At 39.0% G+C, this 15,463-nt stretch overlaps 2 protein-coding genes across 2 annotated transcripts in view; both read left to right on the top strand.

The window, feature by feature from the left end:
- The window catches only part of LOC134677909 (probable multidrug resistance-associated protein lethal(2)03659), a 140,982-nt gene extending 129,130 nt beyond the window's left edge, over positions 1-11,852 (top strand). The window contains exon 35 of the mRNA XM_063536355.1: positions 11,773-11,852. The gene's annotated coding sequence lies outside the window, so the exon portion shown is untranslated. The remainder of the gene's footprint in view (positions 1-11,772) is intronic.
- Positions 1-15,463, top strand: part of LOC134677927 (fatty acyl-CoA reductase wat-like) — a 51,235-nt gene that overhangs the window by 8,087 nt on the left and 27,685 nt on the right. The window contains exons 2-3 of the mRNA XM_063536373.1: positions 4,809-5,288; positions 9,913-10,043. Of these exons, the coding sequence (XP_063392443.1) occupies positions 4,826-5,288; positions 9,913-10,043 (594 nt within the window). The 5' untranslated portion in view covers positions 4,809-4,825. The remainder of the gene's footprint in view (positions 1-4,808; positions 5,289-9,912; positions 10,044-15,463) is intronic.

Consider the following 15,463-nt stretch of genomic DNA (forward strand, 5'->3'; position numbering starts at 1 on the left):
ACAATTTGTATTTTTAAACTCGTATAAAACTATAAAGAGTAGGTAATTTGATTGTGACGTCACATGCTAGTGTTTTATATAAATTTCATAGTAACAAAATCATTTTGACAGTTCGATCTCTTCATCTGAATGTTTTGCATTGTTGTGCACTTGACCTGAATAAGGCACGTTTTTGTGTTTACGTGCAAAACGTAAACGGCATAGACATTGTCGGCCGGTTTGACTGTACCACAGAATAAATAATAGTACTAGGTACAGAAGACTCACTCTCTAACAAAACGCGTCTATCACGATCAGCATAGATATGGCCGCTAGGTGGCGACAGCGCCACGCGCGGCTTATGGCAAAACCCAAAATTGGGGTGGAACGGATGTACTTTTAGCTACCTGTAGCAAAGCGACGAAATCGCGGAGTGAGCCACGCCTGACTGTACAGAATAACATTACTTAACTCACGTGTTAAGAATCGTAGGTTTTACACCTACCTATAGTTCGTTGTTTTAGCATTAGAAATAAGGTAAACAATCTTGATGTGTCTTTTAATTGATAAACACATTTTAAAAATAAGTTACGGCAAATATGTAACAATTATGAATCTAATACGATCATTCATATTCTTCTGCTTTCATAAGTAATAGTTATTGATTTTTAAAAAGCGTTTTTCATTTAAAAGACATGTGAAGGTCGCTTACCTTCTTTCAAGTTCTTTCTAATGCAAAAAAATGAGAGAGGCTGTATCAGGGACACAGCCGCTATGGCTGACGTGAAACGTGGTGTGGACCACCAATGCGAAGGCCGAAGGGCGAGCTCCGCGTAGGGCCGAAGGACCGAAGCGTCCAGGATTTAAGTGCTTTAACATAGAACAATAGTAAAAGTGTCTAAATGCGAAGGCCGAAGGCCGAGCTCCGCGTAGGGCCGAAGGCCCGAAGCGTCCAGGATTTAAGTGCTATAACACAGAACAATAGTACAAGTGTCTAAATGCGAAGGCCGAGCTCCGCGTAGGGCCGAAGGCCCGAAGCGTCCAGGATTTAAGTGCTATAACACAGAACAATAGTACAAGTGTCTAAATGCGAAGGCCGAGCTCCGCGTAGGGCCGAAGGCCCGAAGCGTCCAGGATTTAAGTGCTATAACACAGAACAATAGTACAAGTGTCTAAATGCGAAGGCCGAAGGCCGAGCTCCGCGTAGGGCCGAAGGCCCGAAGCGTCCAAGATGTCAGTGCTTAAACACATAACAATATTACCAGTGTCTAAATGCGAAGGTCGAAGGCCGAGCTCCGCGTAGGGCCGAAGGCCCGAAGCGTCCAGAATGTTAGTGCTTTAACACAGAACAATAGTACAAGTGTCTAAATGCGAAGGCCGAAGGCCGAGCTCCGCGTAGGGCCGAAGGCCCGAAGCGTCCAGGATTTAAGTGCTATAACACAGAACAATAGTAAAAGTGTCTAAATGCGAAGGCCGAAGGCCGAGCTCCGCGTAGGGCCGAAGGCCCGAAGCGTCCAAGATGTCAGTGCTTTAGCACAGAAAAATAGTAAAAGTGTCTAAATGCGAAGGCCGAAGGCCGAGCTCCGCGTAGGGCCGAAGGCCCGAAGCGTCCAGAATGTTAGTGCTTTAACATAGAACAATAGTACAAGTGTCTAAATGCGAAGGCCGAAGGCCGAGCTCCGCGTAGGGCCGAAGGCCCGAAGCGTCCAGGACATCAGTGTTTTAGCACAGAACAATAATACAAGTGTCTAAATGCTAAGGCCGAAGGCCGAGCTCCGCGTAGGGCCGAAGGCCCGAAGCGTCCAGGATGTTAGTGCTTTTACACAGAACAATAGTACAAGTGTCTAAATGCGAAGGCTGAAGGCCGAGCTCCGCGTAGGTCCGAAAGCCCGAAGCGTCCAGGATTTAAATGCTATAACACAGAACAATAGTACAAGTGTCTAAATGCGAAGGCCGAGCTCCGCGTAGGACCGAAAGCCCGAAGCGTGCAGGACATCAGTGTTTTAGCACAGAAAAATAGTACAAGTGTCTAAATGCGAAGGCCGAAGGCCGAGCTCCGCGTAGGGCCGAAGGCTCGAAGCGTCCAGAATGTTAGTGCTTTAACACAGATCAATAGTACAAGTGTCTAAATGCGAAGGCCGAAGGCCGAGCTCCGCGTAGGGCCGAAGGCCCGAAGCGTCCAGGATTTAAATGCTATAACACAGAACAATAGTACAAGTGTAGACGCTGCGAAGAATGCGAAGGCCGAAGCGTCCAGGGTGTCAGTGGTTAAACACAGAACTGACAGACTGGACACTTCGGGCCTTCGGCCCTACGCGGAGCTCGGCCTTCGGCCTTCGCATTTAGACACTTGTAATATTGTTCTGTGTTAAAGCACTGACATCCTGGACGCTTCTTGCCTTCGGCCTTACGTAGAGCGCAGCCTTCGACCTTCGCATTTAGTTAGACTCTTGTACTATTGCTTTGTGTTTGAATACCGAAGTCGCACATCTCGCGAATGCGTGATGTATTATAATAATTTTGAGTAATATCTAAATTTTATCTGTAAAGATTATTTGGGGTCATAATGATTCACTGTATCTAGATGAACTTGAATACAGCATTTGATGGGTAATTTTAAAATAATTAATTACAGCGTCACACTTATTTAAATAATTAAATGATCAATTCATTTTGGAGTAATGAATGTAACGATTAGGTACAATTTTTTTGTAAATAACACACCAAAATTACGAGAATAGATATTTTATACGGGTAATACACGTTTTATAGCAAACTCGTTCGTGTTTTTCCTGTAGCCATCGCATTTAAGGGAATCTAAAAGCAATTTTTTACGCAGCACCTTTACAGGCAGAATATTTCATTCAATACTTGAGACTCAAATGAGACAAACCGGATATATATGAACCACAGTCGTTACCTTTTATAGTACCTATTGTCCACAGAAGTGACCTTTTCTAAATTATGTTTTACCCATTACATCAGAAAGTACCTAACTAAGATTATTATATACTTACTAGCATTAGGAACTCGGGATTGTCAAGCAGCCGTCATACGTTATATGTGTTCTATCAAAGTAACTCGCGCCGCCATGATGCTAATGCATTATTTTAGGAGATGAGCATGTATTACTATGGTGAATGTGGTATTAAAAGAACCGTTATTGCTTTATCTTACTATTTCAGGTATATTTTGTCAGTTTTGCACCCTTTTTATCGCACACGGTGGCCTCAAACAAGAGCAGTGATAAAAATTCTGTAAAAACTGTCACATTTTTATTTTTTAACAGCTTATTATAATTCCACGTACTTTATTTTACTCATATTTCATTAAAATAAAGTAAGATCTATCAAATGACATGAATTTTACCGAAATCGGTTAATGGGCTGATGAGTCATTACTAAATGAACACTGAAAATAGGGGTCATTTTTGCTCCGAATACGTCGTATCTAGCGCAGAATCAGCGCCATCTATGTCAGCGGCACGTGCTGTTCCGAGTAATGGCTACTTTCTTCTACACATCTGTATCAAAACTATGTTTATAGGTATTATAGTTTCGGAGATATAAGCCGCCGCGCCATAACACTTTTTCGTTACATCGGTTTTTGATCCGAGCCCCTCTACGGGTTTTTAAAGACGTTTACCTACGTTTCACGTCAAAAACGAACTATACACTAAAAATATGGTCAGAAATAAACAAACAATAAATTTTATAGCATTTTGGTTGCAGCGGAGTGGTGTTAAAGGAATCGGTATACCTAAACAATTTCAACCCTAATGATTAATTAGCGTTTTTTTTACTACATATTTAAAAGAAGGAAAACATCGTGAGGAAATCTGCAGACCGTCGGCCTAAATCGCAAACCTCGTAACTCCATTTCAAGGAAATTAGTAATTGCTACCTTGGACAACAATACTTATATTCGCAAACCTCGTAACTCCCCCGGAGGAGTTACGAGGTTTGCGATTTAGGCCGACACATCTGCGAAGAAATTCGAAGGTGTATGTGAAGTCCCCAATCCGCATTAGGCTAGCGTGGGGACTATAGCCCAAGCCCTCTCGCGCATGAGACATGTCGGCTCCGTTAATTAATTAGCGTTAATTACGTTAATATTAACCTTAATTAAAACCATAAACCATTTCAGTTTGAAAAATCTATACCTATTCCGTTAACACCACTCCGCGCCACCAAAAATGCTATAAAATTTACTATGTCTGCACATAATACATAAATATTAAATACATAGTAAAATACGAGTAGGTATAGTATAGGTACTGCTACTGCACATATAAAAACAACTCACACTGCCGTGACTTCTCCTAGTTCTAATTTAACTTCAGATTGTGTTAGAACGTCCGTACGTAAAAGTTTTTCAAAAATACTGTTTTTAAATACCGAAATTTTGAAACGTTAAGTATAAATAAATAAGAGCCTTGGTTAGAGAGTACCATTTTGTACCTTTTGGAGTTGAAACTGGACTAGAGACTCTAGAGGTCCATGGGGTCCCAACGCGCACAAGTTGTTCGCAGAAATCGCGAAGCGTCTGGTTGACGTAACTGGTGACCGAAGAGCTGGCGGCTACCTCGCACAACGTATCAGCGTTGCGAATCAGCGAGGAAATGCCGCCAGCATCCTTGGTACAATGATTCAAGGGCCTATTTTAATTATTATAAAGTAAAATATATCTTACTGTATGAAAATACTTAGGTATTTTCTAGGTATTATTATTTTTATGAAATGTTGTCAAAACTTGCTCTAAAATGGGCATCATTTCATAACCCTTTCGTTTTGAATCTTATAATTAAATCTACGTTTTATTGTTCACAGAATGTGCTGAAATCACAATGGCGACTCTCGACACCAATAGTAACATAATCGAAACACTGGACATGAAAATAGAGAACAGGAACGCACAGGAAAGCGCGGACAGGAGCAGGAACTTAAAACAGGAGAGACAAACGGTGAAAACAGGAAATAAGAAGGAGAATAATCTAATTCAACTCAAAATCGACAGGAATCAAGAGATAAATGGAAACATGGAACAGGAAAATAGGAATTTGGAGGAAATCGACAGGAATCAAGAAATAAATGGAAACATGGAACAGGATAACAGGAATTTGGAGGAAATCGACAGGAATCAAGAAATAAATGGAAACATGGAACAGGAAAACAGGAATTTGGAGATTTTAAATAATTTGAGCAGTAAAAAGATTGACGAGTGTTTGGAGTGTAGGAAAGATGAGAAGAAATTGACAGAGATACAAAAGTTTTATGATGGGAAGAATATTATGATCACCGGTGCGACAGGTGAGTTGAATCCGTGTTTTTTCTAAGAAGGATATTTTTATGACAACAATTTGTCCTCTGTTTTGAATTTTCTAATCTTACATTTATCTTTGTTTTAATTAAATTCATTAGCGTTTTCAATCCAGAATTTTGAGCTATAAAAATATTATTTTCCGGATCGTCACGTTCATACTAGTATAAAATGTACCTATATACAAATAAGTATAGAATGTACCTATACAGGTACATTTTATACTTATTTGTATGTAGATACGACGCACCGAAAACTCAATATTCCACATAAAAATATACCTACCTATATAAGTCTTTTTTAACCAGATCAATAGAGCGGATTCTCTACCTACTATTAAGAGAATACAAAAAAAAACTTGGCCAAAAAGTTTTAAATTTACTTACACCAATTGGGTGACCTTGACCTCGTAAGTTCAAGGTTATTAACGTTTTGTTATTTATTTACTTATTTATTAATACATAGTACAGAGCTTAAATCTAGACAGATCCCTGCTGCAACAAGAAATAAAATTTAGTTTTTAATTTTGATCTTAGATATTTTATTTATAAGTATATTCTTTTAGTAACACTATCTTGTTTGTAAATAAATGATTTTCGTTTTGTTTATATCATTGATATAAAATGTTTATACATTATGAATTGAAATTGAAACTCTGAATGTAGAGGCCCAACGGAGCCGACTTGTCTCATTGATAAAAGCTTCTTTTAAATATGTAGATAAAAAAATGATACTTATGTTTTTTTCCCGTTATTGTCAAAATCGGCTTAATATTTAGTTTTATTTTTTTTATTCGGGATGCTTACTGCCTAATATACCTACATAGGTTGATAGACTTATTTACTATACTGGGTCAAGCAGATCTTGTCAGTAGAAAAAGGCGGCAAATTTGAAAAATGTAGGCGCGAAAAGATATCGTCCCATAGAAAGTTTGAATTTCGCGCCTTTTTCTACTGATAAGATTTGCTTGACCATCTATATATGCAAATTACAAGCTTCCACATATATGACTCTACAACGGAATCAAAACGTACCCACATATTTTTTTTTTAATTAAAGTAGGTAGCGTTTCTGTAGCCGATAAAAAATACAAACTTTTTTACTTTTTAACAGGTATTCAAAGAATATGCTTATTTGTTTTCGTTGCAACACTAACATAAGTAGGTATATTAATATGTTCACTATAGGATATTTGACTACTAGTCAAATCAGTTTCTTTTTTAGAACTGTCAAAACGATTTTGCTACTAAGGAATTTATATGAAACACTAGCATGTGACGTCACGATCAAATTACCTACTCTTTATAGTTTTATACGGGTTTTAAAATATAAATTGTGTCTAAAAATAACTGCTGTCCACGTTTTTCTAATTAATCGTCTGGTGTTTTATTTCTTGCATGGTGTAAAATAATTTATTTTAAATACAGTCAAATACGGTATTATACAGTCAGCAATACAATTATCCTAGCACCTTTGCATACACATTTCTATGCATTTCTATTAGTTCATCACTGATTGAGAACCAATGTTAAAGAAACGTACTGGCCAATGTCGTTAAAAAAACTGGACAAGTGCGAACCGGTCTCGCCCGCCGAGGGTTCCGTACTTTTTAGTATTTTTTGTTATAGTGGCAACAGAAATACATCATCTGTGAAAATTTCAACTGTATAGCTATCACGGTTCGTGAGATACAACCTGGTGAGAGACAGACTGACGGTGGATATGGACCAACAGTGGAGTCTTAGTTATAGGGTCCCGTTTTTACCCTTTTGGCACGGAACCCTAAATAGTGACAGGATTGATAGAATTTTAAAAAGCCGAAACGTGGTCTACGTGTTCAATATAGTCTGTGACCTCGACCCCATTACTTTAAATCTTCATAATTCATCGCAATACCAGGCGTGGCTCACTCCGCGATTTCGTCGCTTTGCTAAAGGTTTCGACCCCAATTTTGGGGTTCGCCATAAGTCGCGCGTGGCGCTGTCGCCACCTAGCGGCCATATCTGTGCTGATTAGGGTTTCTGGTTTCTCGACGTTTTTAATTTCTCGAGGCACGGGAATTCTCGACCAAGATTTCTCGAGTTTCTCGAGTATCTCGAGAAATTTTGAAGGCTCCAAAAAACACCATGTATTTTTTTTTTTGCATTTTTACAAATCAGACTCGTAGGAATCGTAGGTGAGAACAATAATCAAACATATGGTACATTTTTAGTCACCATAAATTGCACTTAATAATCAAAAATACAATAACAAAAAAAACTATAGGTGCAGGCGTGCGCATCGGCGATAACATAACATATTATGCTATAAGTAGTGTATTTCTTTAGGTATTCAACAAAATGTAAACAAACCAGAATATGGTATTATATTAGGCAGCAATATCAAGTCAATAAATTTAACTCGATGTGACAAAACTTACAAAAGTTTTACTACGTAATATTAATTACTCGTACTTACTCAACCTAACAATAAAGCTGCTAAAATTGTAATATTTTGCTAATAGGAATATAATCGGGATGATTTGAATTATCAATAGTAATTTAATTGTGTAATATTTGTTATTACACTTCTTACATGGTCCTATAATTCGATAAAAAAAAATTTAAAGCGTTTTTCAATAAAAATACACAACATGAATGTCATCAATCATGATAGTTCAAAAGTTTCAAAACATGAAAATCGGTTAAAGCTAGAACGATAGGGGACGGATCAAGGTAGTTTTTTTAGGGTTCCGTACCCAAAGGGTAAAACGGGACCCTATTACTAAGACTTCGCTGTCCGTCCGTCCGTCCGTCCGTCCGTCCGTCTGTCTGTCACCAGGCTGTATCTCACGAACCGTGATAGCTAGACAGTTGAAATTTTCACAGATGATGTACTTCTGTTGCCGCTATAACAACAAATACTAAAAATAGAATAAAATAAAGATTTAAGTGGGGCTCCCATACAACAAACGTGATTTTTGACCGAAGTTAAGCAACGTCGGGCGGGGTCAGTACTTGGATGGGTGACGAACCCTTCGTGCGCGAGTCCGACTCGCACTTGCCCGGTTTTTTTATTTGGTTGGTAATAAATGTTTTAAGTTGGTTCCTACCTGAAATTGTAAAAAAAAACATTGTTCATATTTATTTAACTACCTAAAGAAATACATTATAGACATTATATCATGTGTTATACGCGTGTTTTCTTTTTACTTATCACAAGAGATTTATTTCTCGAGTTCTCGAGGCATTGAATATTTTTTTCCCGTCTCGACTTAGGACAAATTTCTCGAGATTTCTCGCCTCGGGAATTCTCGAGCAGAAACCCTAGTGCTGATCGTGACAGACGCGTTTTGTTAGAGAGCGAGTCTTCTGTACCTAGTACTATTATTTATTCTGTGGCAGTACGTATGTAGTTCAAGCCGAGAGTTCAAGCGTCCAGACGTGGTAATCACATAAATTTTGGGTTTTCCTGCCTGTCAAATATTTGAAGATGGTTTTACAAAGTTTAGCATATGACCAAGATAAGTTTGATGGTTTTACAAAATAAAGCACTAGAGTTAGACCAAAATAAGTCTGTAACGATTTTTATAGCCCACGCAGTGCAAGTGTTATTTTAAACGTCAAACTTCTTTTCCCCGCAATTTAGGCATTTTAGTTTTCGCGGTAGGCCCCCACTCCCCAGGCCGTTTAGCTAGAGTTAGACCATGGCAAGTCTGCAACGATTTTGATAACACAAGCAGTGCCAGTGTTATTTATACAACATAATTTTATAGAAGTTTGACGTTTAAAATGACACTTGCACTGCGGGTGCTATGAAAATCGTTGCAGACTTATCTTGGTCCAACTCTAGACACTATTGAAAACAACTGAAACTCGACCTTCTTGTATTTTCTCTATCCTCGTCCCAATTTTTTTATATAAATAGATACTTTGTATATGTAATCATGTTTAATCGATCATATGATCACAGGATGTGATCATCATAATGTTACATAATTGCAACACAATCGGACTTATTCCAATAAGCCTAGTTTCCCCTCTGGGTTGGAAGGTCAGATGGCAGTCGCATTCGTAAAAACTAGTCCTATGCCAATTCGTGGGATTCATTGCCAAGCGGACCCAGACAAATAATGAATAGGATATTTGACCACTTAGTCAAATCAGTTTCTTTTTTCGAACTGTCAAATCGATTATGCTAGTATGGAATATAAATGAAACACTAGCATGTGACGTCACAATCAAATTACCTACTCTTTATAGTTTTATACGGGGTTTAAAATTGAAGTGTGTCTAAAAATAACTGCTGTCTACGTTTCTCTATAAATCTTCTGGTGCTTTCTTTGGATTATGCGATCGATATCACAAACGCAATTCTCAAAAAAAATACACAATAGATAGTTCTTTACCTATAGATGACAGGAAAAAAAACGTGAGTCGGACTTTGTTACTTAGTTTTTGATAGCCGGTTTTTTTTTGTAACAAAATATGTGGTAACTGTACCAATTAACATTTATTTAACTGTAGGTTTGCTGGCATTAGGTACCCTACAGTTTCGCTGGGCCTGATATAAAAAAATAAACGAACAATAATCGCATACCCACAGCACTGACTAAACTTCTCCATTCTTCTCCAGGCTTCCTCGGCAAAGTACTCATGGAGAAACTTCTCCGCTCGTGCCCCGGCGTGGAGAATATTTACCTGCTGGTGCGGCAGAAACGGGGGAAGGACATCTACACGAGGATAGAAGAGATTTTCGACGATCCTGTAAGTTCTCCATTCTTCTCCAGGCTTCCTTGTGGAGAAGCTTCTCCGCTCGTGCCCCGGCGTGGAGAACATCCACCTGCTGGTGCGGCAGAAACGGGGGAAGGACATCTACACGAGGAAAGAAGAGATTTTCGACGATACTGTAAGTTCTCCCTTCTCCAGGCTTTCTCGTGGAGAAGCTTCTCCATTCTTCTCCGAGCTCTCCAGGCTTCTACCTTCGCAGTCTCGAACGGCGCGCCATTTTTTTTCCGTTCTAATTTCCTGACTTTACGCCCCTAGTGTAAATTTCATTCGATAGCGTGACGCGATGTACGCGTTTGCGTTAAGTGACATTTTGTATGGGATTTTGAGTTACCACAACGTCCTGCTTGGCGCGCTGTTCAAAATCTCATACAAAAATAGATATAGTGCAAATCCGAACGAATTCGTACGTATGTGTGACAGGGAGGCAACACACGTCGAACGGGGTTCGCGGTACGCCCTCTGATTCGATCGGGCCTTTTTAATCAGATAGGACGAAAATTGTCCCGTCTGGACGGGCCTATAGGTAGGTTTTCGCGGGTTTGGTTTCCGTAACTCGACCTCATATTATTGCGCCAATTTTGAGTGGGGGTTGGCGACACTATTCCTGCCAGCCCAACTCTACCAAGAAGCCTAGCAGACACTTGACGTTGCCGACGACTTCTGGGAGAGACCCCGGTGAGCCGAGATGTTGTGCCCGGTACTCTGCCACCCCTGGCAGGCGTGGCTCACTCCGCGATTTCGTCGCTTTGCTACAGGTAGCTAAAAGTGCATCCGTCGGCCCCAATTTTGGGGTTTGCCATAAGCCGCGCGTGGCGCTGTCGCCACCTAGCGGCCATATCTGTGCTGATCGTAACAGACGCGTTTTGTTAGAGAGTGAGTCTTCTGTACTTAGTACTATTATTTATTTTGTGCCCCTGGGCATTCGAGAATGACGTGGGCGGCTGTCTCCTCTGCCTCCATGCATGCTCTGCAGAGGGGGCTATAATTAAAGTTACAAATTTCGCAAAGACGGCCTAAATGTAAACGCGCATTTGTGCGATTGCTCATTCATTTGTTTTGAATGGGCCTGCAACACATTTCATATATTCTTGCAGCTCGGATGTCACAACGGTACGTGGTGGCCATACGAATGCACTGTGTAGGCGCATTGCATTTATACTCAATCATAGGTGTGGAAAATTCGCGAACGTTCCGTGTCAATATAATAGTTATTTGTACAACAAGAGATCAAAGTTTGATATTTCTTCGAGTGCCTATTTTGAGTCCCGTGCATGCGAAAGATTCTATAATAGATTCACGAGCGTAGCGCACGAGATGTAAATAACTTTGATCTCGTGTAGTACACAAAAATTTTCACCCTAAGCAGTGAGAACATACCTAGAGGGACAGAGATAATAGAACCCAAGTATATCGAACTTGTATTAGACCCCGCATGTTGAAATGACATTTGATTATAAAGGTCACTTGAATTATGTACATTTTGTCTCACTCAGTGAGCAAAATGCGATTTTGCTCACTCATTTTGTCTAACTCAGTGAGCAAAATGCGATTTTGCTCACTGAGTGTGACAAAATGAATCAGTGAGCAAAATCGCATTTTGCTCACTGTTCTTAAGAAGCAAAGTACCCTTGTTCGAGCTGCTGAGGTGAAAAATTCCTTTATCAAAAAGCGACTGGTAAAATATGAAATGATATTTCGTACATAGGTAAGTTCCGAAAAACTCATTGGTACGAGCCGGGGTTTGAATCCGCGACCTCCGGATTGAAAGTTGCACGCTCTTACCGCTAGGCCACTTAGTGCTTTTTTACTAGTTAGGTATAAATTAATCAGAACTGTAATTGTAACCACAAGAAAACCTAGATTTTGAAAGCCAGCCTGTCTATTTCCATAACCTTGAGGTCCCTTAATCTGAGGTGAGGTTTACCACAATCATCGTGGTAAATCGTGTTTCAGACTACCTTCAAAACGATTAGGTACCTATTGTAAAGAGAGGCTTGAACCCTATACCTTTTATAAATAAATAATAACAAATATTATAGGGCATTGTTACACAAATTGACTAGCTTCAGCAGTAAGCTCAAGGCTTGTGTTGTGGGTACTCAGACAACGATATGACTACACCTTATAAAAAAAAATCCCCGCCGCGTCTGTCTGTTTGTGAATAGAATATAATAGAAGAAATTTATTCATAAACGCTTAAATTTAACTTAAGTATTACATGAGACATAGAGAACCAACTTATCATTAAGTGTCAATGAAAAGGTCTCCACTCAGCTTAATGTCGAGATACCACCTAAGGATCTCGACGCTGGTCTTCCGTGGAAACCCTTCCGAGAGAGAATTTGTGTATGTATGTTCGCGATAAACTCAAAAACTACTGAATGGATTTTGATGCGGTTTTCACCTATCAATAGAGTGATTCTTGAGGAAGGCCTAGGTGAATATATATTTTTTTACGGTTTCGAGTAAATAACTAGTGCGAAGCCGGGGTGGGTCGCTAGTGTACCTATAATATACATATATGTAGGTACTTAAACACATAGAAAAAACCCATGACTCAGGAACAAATATCTGTGCTCAACACACAAATAAATGCCCTTACCAGGTTTCGAACCAAGGACCATCGGCTTCATAGGCAGGGTCACTTACTCATACCTGCCGTCATATTGGCCGGCATTAATGTTTGTATATTTTTAGGGTTCCGTGCCCAAAAAGGTACATAAGAAATCCTTATGGCGCGAGTCTGTCCGTCCGTCCATCTGTCTGTCACATTCTCACATTCCTAAATATCTCGAGAACTACTGAAGCTATCGATGTCAAAATTGGGAATAATCGTAAGCAACAATAACCTAGACACATTGAAAGTATTATTTAATATTGAGCCCAGCGAAGCACAGGCAGGGTACTATTAGTGTTAGAAAACCAAAAATAAATTAAATAAACAATAGGGTATTGGGTACTTTCCTCTACTTAAAATAAATTATTTCACACCGTGCACGAAATAAAGCACCAGGGGGCCGATTTTTGAATTTCGATCGCTCGATTTCGTCATTCGAAAATCAGTGGAAAACGGCGAAATTGAAATTTTTGAAATACGAGCGATCGAAATTTGGAATCTAGTTGTATTGACCACTCGATTTCAATTCTATTAGTAGAATTTAAACGCCTAGTAGCGGAGATATCATTTAACGAAATACACGAAATCGAGTGGTCGAATTTCAAAAATCGGTCCCCTGATCATTATTAGAAAAACATAGATAGCAGTTATTCATAAACACAATTTATATTTAATAAATAGGATGGAAGTATAAAAAGTAGGTGAGTTGTCTGTGACGCCACTACACACGTTTTCATATAAATTTCGTATTAGCAAATCGTTTTGACAGTTCTAAAAAAGAAACTGATTTGACTAGTAGGAAAGTAGCCAATTGACTACTAGTCAAGTCAGTTTCTTTTTTCGAACTGTCAAAACGATTTTGCTACTATGGAATTTATATGAAACACTAGCGTGTGACGTCACAATCAAATTACCTACTCTTTATAGTTTTATACGGGTTTTAAAATAGAAATTGTGTATAAATATAACTGATGTCTACGCTTTTCTATTAATCTTCTGGTGCCTTATTTCATGCATGGTGTTAGATATTAAAACCGGGCAAGTGCGAGTCGGACTCGCGCACGAAGGGTTCCGTACCATAATGCAAAAAAAAAACAAAAAAAGCAAAAAAAAACGGTCACCCATCCAAGTACTGACCACACCCGACGTTGCTTAACTTTGGTCAAAAATCACGTTTGTTGTATGGGAGCCCCATTTAAATCTTCATTTTATTCTGTTTTTAGTATTTGTTGTTATAGCGGCAACAGAAATACATCATCTGTGAAAATTTCAACTGTCTAGCTATCACGGTTCGTGAGATACAGCCTGGTGACAGACGGACGGACGGACGGATGGACGGATGGACGGACGGACGGACGGACGGACGGACGGACGGACGGACGGACAGCGAAGTCTTAGTAATAGGGTCCCGTTTTACCCTTTGGGTACGGAACCCTAATTATAGGTATTATTCAGTACTGATGAGATGAAGGAGATGAACCTATTGCATGCTCTGACGGGTAGATTATGTGTTCTGATAAACATTGTAACATATTTACTACTGTAAATGTACCATAATCTTGCAATAAAGACATTTATTTTTTGATTATGATTTTGAAAATAATTTATTTTCAATACAGTCAAATATATATCATGTTGGACATTACCTTGTGTCATTTAAATGCGACTTGAACAACATCAATATTATTATATTTTAATTTGCATCTGTTTGCATCACTGGCATTGGACCATATTTGTTTACTCAGTTTACTGCACTCCAACAGAATCAATATGTGTCAATTTGACCTTTGGGCCCTTGACGACGTTGACACAAGCACAAGTGTTTTCTTTGACATGCTGTTGTCATGTTTAAGGTTGAGTGTCAGTAAATATGTCAAGGTAATGTGGGTTTTCCTTCTAGGTAAAAGGTACAGTCAACCAAACTGATACCATTGGCGACCGCACGGCCTGATTTGATGGGATAATTCAATCAGATTGGCGAAAAATTGTCCTCGTCTGGACACGCTTTTAAGCAATAAGCAAATGCATACAGTAAAGTCGGGTTACTTTAGCCCGGGAGGGTAACTTTGGCCATTGAGATTTACTCGGTCCAGGTTATATTATTGCACTATAATAAATATATGCCATGAGGTTGGTTTCAGCCTGGCTTAACCTTGACGTTTTCACAAGGCCCCTACCTTTTCTGTTCTCTTTGACGGCGCAGCAACTAGTATCATTTCTCTCTCCTCGCTCTTTTAAAATGCCATTTGTCAAAAAAGGACAACCATACTGTTGACAAGGTGAACTTCAAATCAAGTGTTGCCTTTTTTGATGCATCCAGGCTGTGTATGTGTGCGTAAAAACGTGTATGTGTGCTCTTTTAGGGATGTGAAAAGTCGATTTTAATCATGTTATATATTGATAAATGCTACACAGTGGAACGAAAGCGAAATAGCAATTAATTGAAGCTTCAATATCTTCGTTAAACATATACATAATTGAAATGCTAATGAATAATAAATATATTAAATAATATAATAAAATATTTCAATTATTGCGGAACACATATCTTAGTAGGTGTTTATGTATTTTAATTAAATATGTGAACTTTCCCTTGGTTCCCTGCTGGGGCGTGACGATAAAATTGTGATCTGATAACCACAATAAAGAATAAAAGCGTTTTTGTTCGTTTTAGATATCGTCAAACCTTTGAAGTAAAATTAAAATTGTAAGAAATGTCGATAGTTTATCGATATGACTTTATCGACATGGCTACAGCAAGGTGGTGTTAAATTGTTAA

This window comes from Cydia fagiglandana, chromosome 27, assembly GCF_963556715.1.
Source record: "Cydia fagiglandana chromosome 27, ilCydFagi1.1, whole genome shotgun sequence".
Taxonomy (NCBI): domain Eukaryota; kingdom Metazoa; phylum Arthropoda; class Insecta; order Lepidoptera; family Tortricidae; genus Cydia; species Cydia fagiglandana.